This window comes from Pipistrellus hanaki (genome assembly GCF_964339955.1).
Source record: "Pipistrellus hanaki genome assembly, chromosome: 2".
NCBI lineage: Eukaryota > Metazoa > Chordata > Mammalia > Chiroptera > Vespertilionidae > Pipistrellus > Pipistrellus hanaki.
The window spans coordinates 154,860,321-154,879,414 of record NC_140504.1 but is presented as its reverse complement, the minus strand read 5'-3'; the positions used below and the strand labels follow the sequence as shown (position 1 = coordinate 154,879,414).

The 19,094-nt window shown below is 40.0% G+C and overlaps 1 protein-coding gene across 1 annotated transcript in view; it reads left to right on the top strand.

Annotated features, from left to right (window-relative positions):
• Positions 1–19,094, top strand: part of IL23R (interleukin 23 receptor) — a gene marked incomplete at its 3' end in the record, with an annotated part of 70,699 nt that overhangs the window by 25,703 nt on the left and 25,902 nt on the right. The window contains exons 5-6 of the mRNA XM_084875620.1: positions 1,164–1,324; positions 9,166–9,311. Coding sequence (XP_084731746.1) covers positions 1,164–1,324; positions 9,166–9,311 — 307 coding nt within the window. The remainder of the gene's footprint in view (positions 1–1,163; positions 1,325–9,165; positions 9,312–19,094) is intronic.

The window sequence follows — 19,094 nt, the reverse complement described above, 5'->3', positions numbered from 1 at the left end:
GAAGGGAAAGAGATAGAGAGCTAGAAACGTCAATGAGAGAGAAACATCGACCAGCTGCCTCTTGCACACCCCCTACCGGGGATGTGCCCGCAACCAATGTACATGCCCTTGTCCGGAATCGAACCCGGGACCTTTCAGTCCGCAGACCGACGCACTACCACTGAGCCAAACCGGTTTCGGCTAAGTGTTAGTCTTAACAAATAACTGGAAATTTTAATTGGTGGGTTAGAGATCCTCAATATTCAATTACAAAAACTTAGATAAATAGAATTGGAAGTGATAATTTAATAGCTCTCAATTTCTCTCATTCCAGAATGGGTCCATCCCCTCATCCAATCAACCACCAGAGCCAGTCATTTCTAACCTCAAAATACATAGAAGGTCTTTTTTACCTCGTCTGCTTTACTTCAAGTTATTTCTTATACTTGCATGCCCAAGAGTATTGAACTTGAACTTTCTCAAAACTGGCATGTCATTTCATTCGTTTGTTTCAGAACATGCTGTGTGTGTGTGTGTGAAGGGGGGGTGTTCCTATCTGGAAGGTTAGTATTCCTCTATCTCATCCAAATCTCCCGCCCCTCATCACCCCTCATCTCATTCTTACGGTTATCCTACACCTGAGCCCTTGCACTGAGCCCCTATGCAATGCCCTTTCCCAGAGGGTGCTCATGTATTTCAAGCTACATCCAGAGCTAACTTACTCAATAGGCACAGTAGGCTTAGTGCTTGTTTCAGGAGCCCATGAAAATGATCAATTTCATTTAAAATCAGAAGGAAAAAATTAACTGTTAAGTCAGAGAAAATGTTTTAATATGTGATATTAATATATTTGCTTTTATAGCAATAGTTGTAAATATTATAAAAACATAGGTACCATGTATATATAAATATAAACAGACCTACACACATACATATTTTTTTTCTTCTTTATAGAAGGAGTCCATGAAAGCAAAATTGTTTAGGGCCCGTGAAAGTCACATTGTAGTCATAGATAGTCTTCAATTTCTTTTTTTTAATTTTCAAGATAAAATCAAGTTTGATCTATTTTTTTTTCCTTCAATTAATGTTGATTTCTGAAAGTAGGCTAAAAAAACAGCATCAAAAAATTCAGAAATAATTAATGCAAGCCAAACATAACTGGTAATTATGATCTTTTTTTAAAGTTTAGAGACAGAAGAAGAACAACAATATCTCGCCTCAAATTCTATAAACATCTCCACTGATTCATTACAAGGAGGCAAGAAGTATTTGGTCTGGGTCCAAGCTGCAAATGTACTAGGTACGGAGAAGTCAAAACAACTGCAAGTTCATCTGGATGATATAGGTAAAGAATAAGAAATTTGATACTGTATTTACAAATAAATAACTAATTTGTGCTGACCTAAGTTAAATGAAGTCTAGATCTAAAAGGAGTTCCCCAAAAGTTCTTGTAAATCATGATAAAGAAAACAAGAATTACCCATAATTTCTACATAGGTATATATATATATATATTTTTTTAATACTGATAACTTTTTATGTTCAAGGATTGTTCTAAGGGCTACGGGGAATAAAATAGACAAGGTACCTGCTGTCCTAAATATCTTAAAGTCTACCAGGGAAGATGGAAGGAAATAAGAATTAAGGTAGATAAAGTATTTTGAGTCTTATGTTCTGAGAAGTGCAGCATAATAAAGAATTTCTTCTGTATGCACTATTGTGAAAGTTATATTTTTGTTTTTATTTTGAAAAGTTTTACAAAATGCATAAAAAAATTTTAGAGAATTTTATAGACATCTTTATCAGCCAAATTTTATAAATGTTAATATTCTTTGCTTCAAATATTTTTAGAACTTGCCTTTTTTGACTTATAATATAGAATAAATATTTCTATTAGTTTAATCTACAATAGTATTTTAATAAATGTCATCATTAACTAGTTACTATTGTTGAAGATTTAGACTGTTTTCAAATTTTCACCATTATAAATTACTAGAGGTCGGGTGCATGAAATTCATGCACTGGGCGGGGGATTGGGGGTGAAGAGGGGTCTTCTCAGCCCAGCTTGCACCCTCTCCAGTCCAGGACCCCTCTCACAATCCTGTTCTGCTGGCTCCTAATTTCTCACCTGCCTGCCTGCTTGGTCACCCCTAATTGCTCCAAACACACTGGCCTGATTGCCCCTCACTGTCTCTGTGTGCTGGCCTGATCACCCCTAACTCCCCACCCCTGCTGGCCTGGTCACCCCCAACTGCCCTCCCTGCTGGCCTGGTTACCCCCAATTGCCCCCCCTGCCAGCCTGGTCACCCCCAACAGCCCCACCTGCTGACCTGGTCACCCCCAACTGCCCCCCGCCATCCTGGTTGCCCCATGCAGCCTGCTGTTCAGTCGTTTGGTCATCCCTCACTAACCCACCTGCCAACCTGTTCACCCCATGCAGCCTGCTTGTTCAGTCATTTGGTCATCCCTCAGGCTGACCCTGGGTGGTTGGGCAGCTGCCATCTGAGGCTTGCCTGTGCCTCAGGCCAGCCCTGGGCGGCTGGGGGGCTGAGGGGACTGGGGGACTTTGAGGAAGGCATGCAGAGCACACCTGCTGCCCCAGCAGGGCTGAGGGAACTGGGCGCCGCCATCTTGTGGCTGTGAGTGCCACCATCTTTGAGGGCGTGGAAGTCAATTAGCATATTCCTCCTTATTGGCTGTGGGCGCTGCCATCTTTGTGAAGGCATGATGGTCAATTAGCATATCCCCTCTTTATTAGATAGGATTGCCATGAACAACCTTTTGGCTAAATTTTTGCTTGTAGTTGGTTTTCTTCTGAAGGTAAATTCCAAAAAGTAACTTCGCCTTTTACAACTTGAGCATTTTATAATTACATCCTAGCCTTAAAGCCAGAGTTCAGCCAATGAACACCAAATGTGAATCACCCTCTTTGGAGATCCTTGTCCCAGCTATTCCTGTTTCTATCATAGTAGCCAACCCTTATTTGTGGATTTGCTTTATGTGATTTCAGTTATGTGTGGTCAATCATGGCCCAAAATATTAAATGAAAAATTTCAGAAATAAACAATTCACAAGTTTTAAATAGTTTACCATTTTGAGTAGAGTGATTAAGTCTCGAGCCATTCTGCTAAATTCTGCTCAGGTTGTGAATCATCCTTTTACTCAGTATATCCACCTGCTATACTATTGTAGTATATACGCTTCCTATTTAGTAGTCATTTAGTAGCTCTCTTGGTTATCAGATTTACTGTCACATTGTTTGTGTTCAAGTAACCCTTATTTTATTTAATAATGCCACAAAATGCAAGAGTAGTGATGCTGACAATTCAAATATTCCAGAGAGAAGTGTAAAGTGCCTCCTTTAAGTAAAAAGGTCTGAATAGTACAAATTATATTATGAAAGAGAGTGCACATTCACGTAACTGGATGGGTGCACTGGTGGGGGTGTGTGGCTTGTGGGGATCACCTACTGTGGGAGCACTGCTCATCCCAGTCAGCTGAGTGGCACTCCCACTGTGGGAGTGCACTGACCACCAGGGGACAGCTCCTGCATTGAGTGTCTGCCCCCTGGTGGTCAGTGCACATCATAATGTATATATATTTTCTTTTTTAATTAAGGTATTATATGTGTACATATCTTAATATCATAGGTATATATGTATAGGAGAAAACATAGTATTCCTAGGGTTTGGTACTATCCATGGTTTTAGGCATCTACTGAGAGTCTTGGACCTGTCAGCACAGATAAGGAAGACATAAAGGATGATTTCAGCAGGCTAACATTTATGCAGCACTTTCTTCAGGCTAACTGCTATTACATACATCATCTTATATTTAACCCTCACAACAGCTCTATTTTGCAGAAGGTGTTATAATGTATACATGAGAAAACTGAGGCTAAGTTGCATTAAGAAATTTGAGATTGCAGAACTAGGGAGCTTCTAATTCCAACATCCTCAACTACTATCCTCAGTTTTTATTTAAACGCATAGTACAAGGTGTCTAACAATTTTCCTGTTGACTAATAACTTAAGAGATGTGATGCCTTCTTATGGGGTACAACATGGGTATCTTTGGGGGATCACAAAGATCTTCTCTTGGAGCTAATATTTTAATTTCTCTACTTCTGTCTTGACTTATATCAACTATCTCAACTAACAGTATTAGTCTAAAAATCTGTCATTATGCTCTGAATTTTGGATTTGAAATAAACAATGCTGACTATGGTGATGAAAAATAATTCCATTGTATTGTATATTCTTGGAGTTACAGTTCTCTTGACCATGACCTATACATTTTTATAAATTTATATTTTGAGGTAGGCTGGGGTAACATGCTCTTTTCTTACAACAAATTTACCTTGACAGATTAATGATAATTAAAGGCTATCATATCCACTATCATTTGGGCAATATGATTTAGTATATAAATTTAGTATATAAATTAGTAGTAGCAGTGTTGCTGTTATTATCATTGTGACCTTATTATGATCATAATATTATTGAATTGTGTTCTAGACAACAATCATATCACATTAAATTCTGGGACAATCACAAATGGTACTGTGCCCATTTTACAGATGAAGGAAGAGATAAGATAATTTTCTCAAGGTTGCATAACTAGTGGGACAGCTAGATTTCATCCCAAACTTGTTAACTTGTCATAGTTAATTATCACTCTACCTCTCATAAAGCAAAAATCTTATTTGGTCGCCACCATCAGCAAATCTGACTTCTCACACCATGAATAAAGAAGCTTCTTCTTTGGAATTGATCCTCCTCCTCATCCTCATCCTTATTTTCTCCTCCTCCGCCTCATTATCTAGATCAGGGGTCTTCAAACTACGGCCCGCGGGCCACATGCGGCCCGCAGAGGAGTCTGATCCGGCCCGCCAGGTTTTTTGGGCAGTGAGCGCAGACGAGGTGTTACAGTAGGTATTAGTAGTTCATATAGTCCGGCCCTCCAGCTCTCTGAGGGACCGTGATCTGGCCCCCACTTTAAAAAGTTTAGGACCCCTGATCTAGATAATATAACAGATAGAGGACTTCATACAACGAAGCCACCAGAATATTAACAGATGAGCTATTTTCATTTGTGACACTATAAGAATGAGACATTGCAAGTTAGATAAATGAATTGTTCCATGAAACTGAGGAAAGTGGAATCTCCTGGGAGCAATTTCCACATAATAGCTATGGGATTGGGCTTTAATTAAGTTAGGCTGTGCTGAAAGGCAGGGCTGAGTTAATAGTGCAGTAACACTGTGCCAAAATGACATGCGAGAGGAATGTTTAACTTCTCTTGTAGAGAAATAAATTAGAATACAGAAAGCGCAGTGCTTTCTGGCCATTTTGAACATTACTGTCCCCCAATGAATAATTATGGGTAAGTACATGCTATTTATTTCAATACAGGAGGCCCAGTGCATGAAATTTGTGCATGGAGGTGTGTGTCCCACAGTCTAGCCTGTACCCTCTCCAATCTGGGACCCCTCGAGGGATTGGGCCTAAACGGAGAGTTGGACATCTCTCTCACAATCCAGGACTGCTGGCTCCCAACTGCCCACCTGCCTGCCTGCCTGCTTGCCCCTAACCACTCCCCTGCCAGCCTGACCAATGCCTAACTCCCCTGCTGGCCCATTTGCCCCTAACTGTCCTCCCCTGTTGGCTTGGACCTCCCAACTGCCCTTCCCTAAAGGTCTGGTCCCCCCAACTGCCCTCCCCTGCAGGCCTGGGTCTCTCCAAACTGCCCTCCCCTGCCGGCCATCTTGTGGTGGCTATCTTGTGTCCATATGGGGGCAGCCATCTTTGACTACATGGGGGTGGTCATCTTGTGTGTTGGAGTGATGGTCAATTTGCATATTACTCTTTAATTAGATAGGATAAGTGGAATCTTCAAATATGGTATATATGATGACATGACAGTTTTGGGGGAATTTTAGATTGTTTTTTCAATGTATAAATATTTCATGGCAGGCAAAACTGAATAATACATTGTGTATAGAGAAATACATGTGAGGTAGGAAAAAAGCAATGGAATTATTACCAATAAAATAAGGATCGAAGCTACCTCTTCTATAAGGGAAAGGTTTGGGACTGATTGTTTGGCCTATCAATATCTTCCATAGAATCTAATTTGGGTTGTTTTCCAAATGGATGATCAGTTATTACAACATAATATTTGCCATTTTACTTATTATTATAGATATTTCTTTTATAGTTTTATCATATATTTTATCATATCCTAAGTTCTCTTTTACAGTTGGGTCTAGATTTGATAGATCATTAATAAATATAAAATATAGAAAAACAAAACCAAAATAAAAATGTTAAATCTTATCGGAAGGTTTGACAGCAAAAATTTAACATTTGAATCTTGTGTAACAAACAATATATTCAAGTACATGTTATATAACATATTTATTTTTTAAAATAAGCTCATTCAAATCTAAAGGCTTAGATTTCTACTGTGCCGAGACTCTATCTTAAACCTGACTTACTGTGATTTGCATTTCTCATAGGAATAAACAGATTTTGGTTCCTCCCAGAAATTTATTTCTCCAAACGAATGCTTGTGCTGCTCTAGCAGTGGCAGGCCAAACTCAGAAGTGGGAGACAGGAGCTGGAAAATAACACAGCACTAAGGGTGCTTATGTGGTCTCAGAAGGTCCACTTCCCTTCATATAAGAAGTGTATACTAGCTAAAAGAAATCAACAATGGGATTCAGATGATAAAAGTTTGGTACAGTAAGGTCTTTAATTAGACTAATTCTACTACTATTACTTCTGTCCTGTGGGAACCTCTTTCACATCCCACATGGTTCAGGGTTCTGGTTCAGGGTTCTGGTTCTGGAGAAGGGCCGCACACAAATGAAAGAGACTAGAAGAAATTTAATTTGGCAATATGGGGGCCAGGCGGGAACCCAACTCTAGTGGCAGGACTGCCCTAGAGTCCTGCCTTGCTATCCCTTTTATTGAGTCTATGGGATACACGCATTACCCTTAAGTAGGTTTTGGGATACAGAATCTTTCCAATCTTTCCAATCTTTCCAAAAATCGGGACTTTTTTAAAACACCGAGGGACGTGGGAAAAATTGTTAAAAATCAGGACTGTCCCACCAAAAGCGGAGAGATCTGGTCACCTTAGGATACATCCATATCTCTTAGGCAGGTAATAAGTGGATTATCATGTCAGTAAGGATTTACATGATTATTTGATGGGGAAGTTGCCTCAGTTACCATTGTCTCAATTAGATAGGGAGTGGTTGGCTCTGATCTTTCAGAGCTTCAAGGTTGACCAGCCTATTACATCTTTCTATTAGTGAGACAATGATCAGTTTCTGGCACTGTCCTGCTCTAGGTTTAGCCCAAGGATTTTATTCTAAGACTGTACTACTAGAGAGCAAATTTTTAATTTTTATACTTCTTTATAAATCACATACCTGTGCACATAATTTTAGATAATAGTTATTAATAATTAAAAAATAATTTCCCCAAAGAATACTTTCAACATTTAGAATAAATGAAAAGAAGATGAATTCATAGAGGATATTAAACTTTAACAATGGTCCCTAAAAACACACATACAGTCTTGAGCTTTTTATTAAATAATACAAGTAGAAGTCCCCGCCAGGTGGCTCAGTTCATTGGAGCATCATCCTGTACACCAAAAAGGTTGTGGGTTTGATTCCCAGTCAGGTAACATGCCTATGTTGTAGATTCATTCCCCAGTTGGATTGCAAATGGGAGACAAACATCCTCTCTCTCTAAAAAATCAACAAACATATCCTTAAGTAAGGATTTAAAAATAAAAGAATGCAATAATATCAATAATAATACATTTAGAAAAGTCATAGGGTTTTTTTTTTGTTTGTTTGTTTTTGTTTGTTTGTTTGTTTTTTTAATATATTTTTATTGATTTTTCACAGAGAGGAAGAGAGAGGGATAGAGAGTTAGAAACATCGATGAGAGAGAATCAGCGATCAGCTGCCTCTTGCACACCCCCTACTGGGGATGTACCCGCAACCAAGGTACATGCCCCTGACCGGAATCGAACCCGGGACCTTTCAGTCTGCAGGCCGACGCTCTATCCACTGAGCCAAACCGGTCCCGGCCATAGGGTTTTTTTTGTTTGTTTGTTTTGTTGTTTGTTCTAAGCGTGCATTTAGGAGAAATGGAAAGTACCAATAATTCCATTCTGTTTGGACAGAAAAAACTTTTAAATATTTATATAGTTTAGAAATATAGAGATTTCATTTACACCATTATCCATAGTACAACAACAACAACAACAAAAAAAAACTAGTGAGAGAATCCATCAGAATTTCAATTTCCTTTTGAAAGTTATTTTCATAGAACATAGTGGTAATTGGTTAAATCTTGTGAGATTTGCTTTATTCCAATCATACTTTCAAATACAGATTTGTTTTAATGAAGAATAAAACAAGTTAGCAGTAAATATAAACATTCACACAAATTTTCATCTAACACCAAAGAATAAAAATAATATTATTGTGAAAGGTTTAAATTTAACAAGTTATTAAATCAAATTATTTTAAGTAAATTTAAGATGCAAAACATCTCTCCTAAACAGATGCAGAGAATAAGAGCTATCTCCTTTATTTTTTTAAATTATTTTTTTAATAAGACCAGGCTCTGGAATTTCATTAGTTAGAATTATAAGGGTGTGTGTGTGGGGGGGCGGGGGTGAGGGAGGAGAAAAGGCAAGACTATTGGAGTTCCTTTTAAAAGAACTGAAGTATGGGTTGAATAGAATTTTATTTAGCAACAATTGTTTCCTATATAACAGAATAGAAAACAAGGGGAAAATCATTCATTGTTAATTAGATCATGGAATTATTTTTAGTACTTAAGAGTTTTTTTTAAATAATTTTTTAGATTTGTTTCTTGATGAGAGAGAGAGAGAGAGAGAGAGAGAGAGAGAGAGAGAGAGAGAGTATTGATTTGTAGTTCCACTTCTATATGCATTCATTGGTTGATTCTAGTATGTGTCACTGACAGGGGATCAAACCTAAAACCTTGGCATATTGGGACGATGCTCTCACTAAGTGAACTATGTGGCCAGGGAAGTACTGAGTTGTAACATGTCCGTATATTGATGAAAAGATACACATTTCTCTCTAGGCAAGTTTTAAATTACTGGGTTTTTGTTTTTATTTTTTCTTAGTGATACCTTCAGAAGCCATCATTTCCAGGGCTGAGGATAGAAATACTACAGTCCCCAAGACCATAATTCATTGGAATAGTCAAACAACAATTGAAAAGGTTTCCTGTGAAATGAGACACAAGGCTACAACAAACCGAACTTGGAATGTAAGCTAACTTTCACTATTCTTTAGTATGTAAGTGAATGAAAAAAAAGCACCAACCAACAGTCAGTGACCACAGGGACTTACAGTGATCTATTTGACATGTTTTTATCTGATTCTTTGTGTGATATTCATACCACTCTGGTTTTAATAATGACTAAACTATGCTTCCACACAGGGAGATGTTTTCTGATATTTCATAGATGTGCCTTTTGTAAAGTGCTAAACAGTTGAATGTTCAGCTGAAAGATGTCCATCTACTTAGTTCTTAGGCTTCAGTCTTAGATGAGTATAAGGTTACAAAGTGAATGTCTACTGGTAGACAAACTAATTATCCTCAAATACCAATGGCAAGTTATCAAGTGTCTTAGGAGAGGCATAGCTACAAGGTTCATTAATAAAATCACATCACATGACAGCACCTGTGAACATTAATAAAAACTCACTAATTTGAACTATAGGATAACACTAGTCTGAGAAAAAGGTTCCGATCTGAAAAGAGATGCAACTTTATTTTTGTGTGATTACAATTAGTTGCCATTTAGTAAAAATAATTAATAAATGGAGTTGCCTGGTTTTGCTTGAGAGTTATTTATCATATATGATGGATACATGGATAAAGAAGATGTGAGATATATCTAGTATACACACACACAATGGAATATTACTCAGCAATTAAGAAAAAATGCGATCTTGCCATTTGTGACTACATGGGTGGACCTAGAAAGCATTATGCTAAGTGAAATAAGACAGACAGAGAAAAACAAATATCATATGATTTCACTTATATGTAGAATCTAAAAAACAACAAAATAAGTAACAAAAATAGACCTATTGTTAAAGAGAACAAGCTAATGTTTGCCAAAGGGGAGGAAGGTAGGAGGAAAATTAAAGAAAGAAAAGAAAAGAAAAGAAAAGAAAAGAAAAGAAAAGAAAAGAAAAGAAAAGAAAAAGAGTATAAAGATGAGGGTAAAACTATATTGACTTCATGACATCATCTAAAGATTGCTCTTTCAAACAAATCCCTGTTGTCAGTAGTTTATTTACCTTGTTCATTTAAATCAGAAATGTGAACTTAACAGTTGTTCAGATTACACTGATATGTGAGTCCATGTGCTGCATTGTTTGGGCAGTAACCGAGTGGCCATGCTGCTGGACTCCATGCCTGAATAATTATGCATCTGGGTGCACAGCAGCCCCACACTTAATGTCTGGGACAGATGAGATAAACACTAAACAAAAATCCACAGCCACTCTTTTGCCGAGGCTGAACTTAGGTAAATTTGAGAACAACCTAAATGAAATTCTTGAGTCTTATATTTTGAATTCATAGGGTTTTGCTCAAATAGAACACCTGGGCCCTGTGTAGTGTGACAGTCATAGGATGATACTGAGAATAGGAAACTCCTTTATTTGGCAGAAGTAGAAGAAATTAATAGGTTGTAAGAATGTTTAGAAAATACAAAGGAATTATGTTATCTGAATCTCTGAATAAGTTTTCAGAAATCAGCTATTTTCTGGTTGAAATTCTTATTCTCTGCTCCCCCTGGTGGAGCTATATATGCCATTGTGAGATTTGGTAACCATAAATTTGAGTTAACTTTTCAAAACCTTCTCTTTCAATGAAAAGACAACAATACAAAATCTATGGGACACAGTGAAAGCAGTCCTGAGAGGGAAGTTTATAGCTCTACAGGACTACTTTAAAAAAAAAAAAAAAAAAAAAAAAAGGTAATAAATCATCTAACTCTACAACATAAAGAATTAGAAAGAGAGCAATAAGAAAAGCACAGATTTGCATATCAGTGTAATCTAATAAAGGAAGGAGATAATAAAGATCAGAGTAGAAATAAATGACATAGAGACCAAATAAACAATACTAAAGATCAATGAAACCAAGAGCTGGTCCTTTGAAAGGACAAATAAGATTGATGAACCTCTAGCCAGGCTCACCAAGAAGCAAAGAAAGAGACCCTAAATAAACAAAATCAGAAATGAAAGAGAACTCAGCAAACAATTTCCGATTTACAAGCAATAGGAAAGATTTTAAAGGAAGGAAAATGGGTGCCACATCAACTGAATGAAATGAAAAGCCAAAAAGTCATCAGTAAAATGTTGCTTCAATGGCACAAAAGAAAGTCTTTTTTGCATCAAATTGTGACTGGCAATGAAAAGTGGATTTATTTTGAGAATCCCAAATGCACAAAATTATGGGTTGGTCCAGGTCAACCATCAACATCGACTGCAAGGCCAGATTGCTTCGGAAAGAAGACAATGCTCTGTGTTTGGTGGGATCAGGAAGATGTGGTGTATTATGAGCTTCTAAAACCAGGTGAAACCATTAATACTGATTGCTACCAACAACAAATAATCAACTTGAACCACATTTGATCGTGAAATGACCAGAATGTGCCAGAAGACACAGCAAAGTAGTTTTGCTTCATGATAACACACGACCACACACTTCAAAACCAATTAAAAACACGTTAAAAACATCTTGCCTGGGAAGTATTAGCCCACCCACTGTATTTACCAGAACATAAGAAGAAGATTGTTTAAAAATACTATGAACAACTCTATTCCAACCAACTGGACAACCTGGAGGAAATGGACATATTCCTAGAAAAATACAACCTTCCAAAACTCAATCAGGAAGAATCTAAACATGTCAATAGGTCAATAACTATGGAAGAAATTGAAGCAGTCATCAAAAAGCTCCCAGCAAACAAAAGCCCAGGGCCAGATGGCTTCACAGGGGAGTTTTACCAAACATTCAAGGAAGAATGAAAATCTATCAAAAAAATTCAAGAGGAGCCGAAACCGGTTTGGCTCAGTGGATAGAGCGTCGGCCTGCGGACTGAGAGGTCCCAGGTTCGATTCCGGTCAAGGGCATGTACATTGGTTGCAGGGGAGGGAAGTTAGGGGTGATCAGGCCAGCATGGGAGGGCAGTTAGGGGTGACCAGGCCAGCAGGGGAGCATTTAGGCATTGATCAGGCTGGCAGGAAAGTGGTTAGGGGTGATTAGGCTGGCAGGCAGAAGCAGTTAGGGGCAATCAGGCAGGCAGGCAGGCGAGAGGTTGGGAGCCAGCAGTCCTGGATTGTAAGAGTGATGTCTGACTGCCCGTTTAGGCCAGTGGGATAGGGCCTAAATGGGCTGTCGGATATCCTTTGAGGGGTCCCAGATTGAAGAGTGTGCAGGCTGGGCTGAGGGGACCTTCATCCCCCACCCCCCACTCCCCTGTGCATGAATTTCATGCACTGGGCCTCTAGTAGGAGAATATTTACCTTCTTGGTTTATCTTCATGGACTGTCTTCCTGGCATCTCAAACTGTCAAAATTTGAGCTCAGTCCCCAGCAACAATCTTTACACAATGCTGTGTACTCTTTGCCATGTTGAATACACCTAACTGTTTACAAATATATTTCCCCATCCTGTAATTGTGAACCTCTGGAAGACAGGTATTTACATTGATTCTTCTAATGTCTAGTTCACATAGATAATACTATGAAACATGAACTATTATTATTTGCCTTTAATAGTGTCTATCGGCAATAATAGTAATCTAAGGAAATCTTCCCAATAAGTTGGAGTAAATGGATTAATGATGGCTCACTTCTCTAATTACACAAGACCAAGGTATTGACTAAACTTTTTTAGTCAAGGTCCAAACAGTAAACAATTTAGGCTTTGCAGGCCATAAGGTCTCTGCCCCAACTACTGAACTTTGTATGGGCTGCATGAAAACAGACACTAAGTGAGTAGACATTGTTCTGTTCCAGTAAAATTTTGTTTTTGGACACTGAAATTTGAATTTCCTATAATTTTTATGTATCACGAAATAGTCTTCCATTGATTTTTCCTTCAAACACAAAAAATGCAAAACTCATTCTTAGCTCATGGGCTGCACAAAACCAAGCAGGCATTCATTCTCTCCCTGAGATGACTAATAGAACAATACACAGATTGCAGAGGGCCAAATCCTTGGCTTTTGCATTTCAAAGGTATAAAAGCTGAAGATTTGGAAGAGATTAGTCATGACTAAGTTTCCCAATATTCACATCCCTTTCCTCCTCCACCAAACAGTAAAGATTACCCGAGCAGCAAGAGCTAAAACTGGCCAGGGCCAGGGTTAAGAGGGAAGAATCAAAAGAGTAAAGACACTGGTGATTCACTGAGAAGGGTCCCCACCCCTGGGCCATGTCCCAAGTTGGGACTTGAAGGCAGTCAGGATTATAAAATTCTCTGAATAGGTTTGAGATTCTCCTTCCCTCCACAAAAAGATGAAACCATAAGAAAAGAGATACCTCAAACTGATGGAGATTGAGTCTCTATGTCCTCACCTACCTGGAAATTAACTGCTATAAAAATAAAGCCCAATTTTTGCACTTGAGATCATCCCCTTGCCATTGCTCAATTAGGTCTAGCCCTCAAGGGTCATTTCAGCCTCTGAAAATATCATCTTGAAGTGTGTCATCTTGTGGTTGCAAGGCCCTAAGCAGTCACTTGGCTTTGTTGTGGGGTCGAACCCTGGGTTCAAAATAAGACCACCAGAGGCTGATTAATTAATTTAAAAAAGCAGGCAAGGATTTATTAAACTGGCCAGGACAGCCGAAAGAGCACCACATGCAGGTGGTCTCACACGACTGCACCATTTCAGGGGTAGGCAATTCCTTTTAAAGGTTTAAACCGCAAGAATTTTCCTTTTGTTCCTAAATCCTAAAGACTAAATTCTAAAGACTGGGGACAGCCCGCAGGGTTGGTTCCCAGTCACATCCTGCTGGACATTGGAATGTGGCCCTATCTTGCAATAGCGATAACACAGAAGCAAAGCTCAGCAGTTAGTCCCTAAAGGTTATCTACAGTTTCTATCCCTGAAGCTACTGAGTCAGTGGGAATCATCCTCCTGTGGTCCTGGTCCCAGGCAAGGGAAAATTGCCTTAGCCTCCAGGTCTTCACCTGGAAGCTGAAGTAAGTACCCAGTGTTTTAATCAGATGCAGGGGCCAAACTAGAGGGTTAAAATTCAAACAGCAGTCTTTACCAAAGTATGGTTGCCAGTATATTTCAGGCTTCACTCATGATAGAACTGCTAACAGTTCTGTAAAATTTTTCCCTCTAGTTTAGAATTCTGGCTGTACTTTAGGGTACTTCTTCATGAGGACTTATCTATAAATGTAATGGCAAGGGACATATTAGGGAATAACAACTCCCTTCTAAGAGAAGCTAATGTTAACATTAAAAAAACAAACACATTGAAACCTGTAAAGAATTTCTGTGTGTTTATTTGAGCCAAACTGTCGACATATGCCAGGAAGCAGAATCTCAATGAATTGAGATAATGCTCCGGAGACTGGTGGGTTACATCTGTATTTATACACTGCAATCAAAGGAAAGAAATGTAGGTGGGTTACATGAAATCCTATCTAGTGATAGACTAGAGAGGTGAGAGAAAGCAAAACAGGAAAACCCCTGGGGTGGATAAAAAGTAAAATGATAGACACGTATTTAGGTGGGTACAGGAACAATTAACATAACAATGAAGGAATTTGTGATCTCTGTCCTGGAGCCCAGGCACATTAGGTTGTGCCCCAAGGGGGTCCAGAAAAAGGGAAGTTACAAGTTACCCAGACATTTCAAAGGTATGTATGTTATTAAAGACAGAGACCCAGTGCACAAAATGTGAGAGAAACATCGACCAGCTGCCTCCTGCACACCCCCTACCAGGGATGTGCCCGCAACCAATGTACATGCCCTTGACTGGAATTGTACCTGGGACCTTCCAGTCCGCAGACTGATGCTCTGGAACTGAGCCAAACCGGTTTCGGCCATTTTTTTTAAATTAATTTTTTTTATTGTTTAAATTTCTACATATGTCTCCTTTTCTCCCAATTGACCCCCTCCCCCATCCATTCCCAGCCTGGGCATCTTGTGATGACATGGGGGTGACCATCTTGTGACAAAGTGGGGCTGGCCATCTTTTAACACGGGGGTGTGAGGGTCAATTTGTATTGTTGTGGGGTCAAATCCTGGGTTCAAAATAAGACCACCGGAGGCTGATGATTAATTAAAAAAAGTAAGCAAGGATTTATTTATTTTTTTAAATATATTTTATTGATTTTTCACAGAGAGGAAGGAAGAGGGATAGAGAGCTAGAAACGTCGATGAGAGATAAACATCAACAAGCTGCCTCTTGCACACACCCTACTGGGGATGTGCCCACAACCAATGTACATGCCCTTGACTGGAATCGAATCTGGGACCTTTCAGTCCGCAGACTGACGCTCTACCACTGAGCCAAACTGGCTTCTGCAGCAAGGATTTATTGAAACAACTGGCCAGGACAGCCATGAGAGCACCACATGCAAGTGGTCTCACACGACTGCACCATTTCAGGGGTAGGCAATCCCTTTTAAAGGTTCAAACCACAGGAATTTTTCTTTGTTCTAAATTCTAAATCTTAAAGACTACATTCTAAAGACTGGGGTCAGCCCGCAGGGTTGTTGCTAGTCACATCCTGCTGGACATTGGAATGTGTCCCTATCTTACAATAGCCAATAACACAGAAGCAGAGCTCAGCGGTTAGTCTCTAAAGGTTATCTACAGTTTCTATCCCTGAAGCTACTGAGTCAGTGGGAATCAATCTCCTGTGGTCCTGGTCCCAGGCAAGGGAAAATTGCCTTAGCCTCCAGGTCTCCACCTGGAAGCTGAGGTAAGTATTCCGTGTTTTTTTTTTGTTTGTTTGTTTGTTTTAATAAATTTTTATTGTTCATATTATTACAAATGTTCCTTTCCCCCACCCCTTCTCACCCCACCCTCTGTCCTTTCCCCACCCCCCATTGTCCTCATCCATTGGTGCAATTTATGTTCAGTCTCTTCCCACCTCTCCCTCTCCCCTTTTCCCCTAGAATCATCTGTTCACTCCCCTTCCATACCTCTGATTCTATTATATTCAACAGTTAATATTGTTCCTCAGATTTTTTTTTTTAGTTTCCTTGGTTTTTAGATTCACTTGTTGATAGTTACGTATTTGTTGTTCATAATTTTTATCTTTATTTACTTTCTCTTCTGAAAGAACCCCCTTCAGCAATTCATATAATTCAGGTTTGGTGGTGATGAACTCCTTTAGCTTTTTTTTATTAGTGAAGCTCTTTATCTGACCTTCGAATCTGAGTGATAGCTTTGCTGGATAGATTATCTTTGGCTGTAGGTTCTTACTATTCATCACCTTGAATATTTCTTGCCATTCCCGTCTGGCATGCATGGTTTCTGTTGAGAAATCAGCTGACAATCGTATAGGTGTTCCTTTATAGGTAACTACCTGTTTAGCTCTTGCTGCTTTTAATATTCTCTCTTTGTCTTTTGCTCTTGGAATCTTAATTATGATGTGTCTTGGTGTGGTCCTCTTTGGATTCCTTTTATTTGGAGTTCTGTGTGCTTCCTGGACTTGTAAGTCCAATTCTTTCACCAGGTGGGGGAAGTTTTCTGTCACTATTTCTTTCAGTATGTTTTCGATATCTTGCTCTCTTTCATCTTCTGGGACCCCCATAATTCTGATGTTGGATCATTTGAAGTTGTCCCAGAGGTTTCTTACATCATCTTCAATTTTCTGGATTCTCTTGCCTTCTAGCTTCTGCAGAGGAGTGTCTTCTGGCTCTTTATGTTCCAAATCTTTGACTTGATTCTTGCGATCTTCTATTCTGTTTTTAGGACTCTGTAAAATATTTTTTATTTCAGACAATGTATTCTTTATTTCTTGTTGATCCCTTATCATTTCTTGTTGATCCCTTTTCATATCCTCATAGGTCTCATTTATTTTATCGGCCTTTTCTAGGAAACTCTTGAAAAATCTTATAAGTGTGGTTTTGAACTCTATATCCAGTCGCTTTTTGTCCTCCATTTCTTTCGTTTGTGATCTATTTGATTTAGGCATTTTCGCAGGCAGCTTTCCTGATGGGGCGGGGTTTCAGGGTGGAGCCTACAGCCTTGGCTTCCGTCAGCCCCGCCCTATGCGACTCCTGAGACTCAGGGTCCTTCAGTACTTGTTGCAAGTGCCTCTGAGAGAAAGGTGCCCTCGATTTTCGCCTGCTGCCAAACTGTCTATGCTCTCCCCAAATGAGTCCGGTATTGGGGTTCAGTTCAGTTGGAAGTGGAGTTGGAGGTGGCGTTCAGAGCAGTCTGGAGCCCCTGTCTCCTTCCCGTCAGGGCAATCCCGCGGCACAGCCGGCTGGCCCTTTTCTGTGCACACTATGTGCGCCTCCGGGACCTCCTCTCGCTGTTCCCTGGAGTTCCGCCTTACAGCCCAGCTCCCTATGGGTGAGCCTGGGTTCCCAGGGTCTGGCCTAGAATTGGGGTTCAGAGCAGTTGGAGCTGGGCCCAGCACAGTCGGAGTGTTTATCTCCTTCCTGCTAGGGAACGCCAGCCAGGCACTCGGCCTCCCTCCTCTCCGGCTCCGTCCTCTCCGCGCGCCGTGTGTCTCCGTACCTTAGGCTTTTACAGCTCCTCCGTGCTTCCTTCTGGTTTTCTTCTTGCTTCTTGTTGTAGGATTTCCAGTCAGTCGACTTTCCTGTAGTTCTGGGTAATGTCCATTTTATATTTTAGTTGTATTTTATTGAAATTGTAGTGTGCAGCTGCGGCTAGTTGCCTACCCGAGCAGCCATCTTGGATTCTCAGTATTCCGTGTTTAATCAGGCAGGAGACAGACTTAGCAGGGTTAAAATTCAAACAGCAGTTTTTACCAAAGTATGGTTGCCACTATATTTCAGTATATTACCTCTTTATTATATAGGATGCAAAAAGATAGATAGACTCAGTTAAGGTATAGGTTGTGTTACGGAGCGAGTCCCCAAGAGATGGACCACCGGAGCCAATTTGATTAAGCATGCTAGAATTTATTACAGATTCGAATCTGGGCTCAAACCATGGCTGACGCAGCAGCCAGTAAACACCCAGGTAAGAGCCCCGATGGAGAGGCAGTCCCTCCAGAGCGCTCACACAAAAACAGACAAACACACACCTACCGCGGCCAGTCAGGCTCTCCGGACCGGGGTCCCTCATGGTCCTGGCTGGGGATATCAGACGAATTCGTGATCCCCAAGGACCACCAGGGAGCCGAGTCCGATGCAATAAACAAAAGAGCCATCTCCATGCTAGCATGGGCTATCCCACTCATGCCGGCAGCATGGTGGAAGAGAGTGAATTTCGCCCAGTCCAGGGGTTTTACTCATGTCGGTGGTGATGTCACTGCCTCGGCTAACCCTGATTGGCCCCTCAGGACAAAGAACTGGCCGTCCATATCTGTTCCTAAATCCTAAAGACTAAATTCTAAAGACTGGGGACAGCTCACAAGGTCGGTTCCCAGTCACACCCTGCTTGACATTGGAATGTGGCCCTATCTTGCCCATAATACAAAAGCAGAACTAAAGGTTATCTACAGTTTCTACCCCTGAAGCTACTGAGTCTGTGGGAGTCAATCTCCTGTAACTACCCTATTGTTTAAGCAAGTAATCGAAGGTCGAAGTCAGATAGCAAGGTTAAAATTCAAACAGCAGTTTTTACCCAAGTATGATTGCTACCATATTTCAGGTTGACCTTGTCAGTGAAGATACTGGCCTAGGATGTAACTGCCCACCAAACTGCTTTTAGTTAAAGTTTCATTTCAGACCATGAGGTTACTTTAGGTCTCTGAGTTTGCAAAACCACTATGAAGGTCTTTACTGAGCTTGTCAGGTGAGCATGTGGCCCCTTTCATCCACTCTAATATGAAGAAGAATCCATTTGAAAGTCAAACT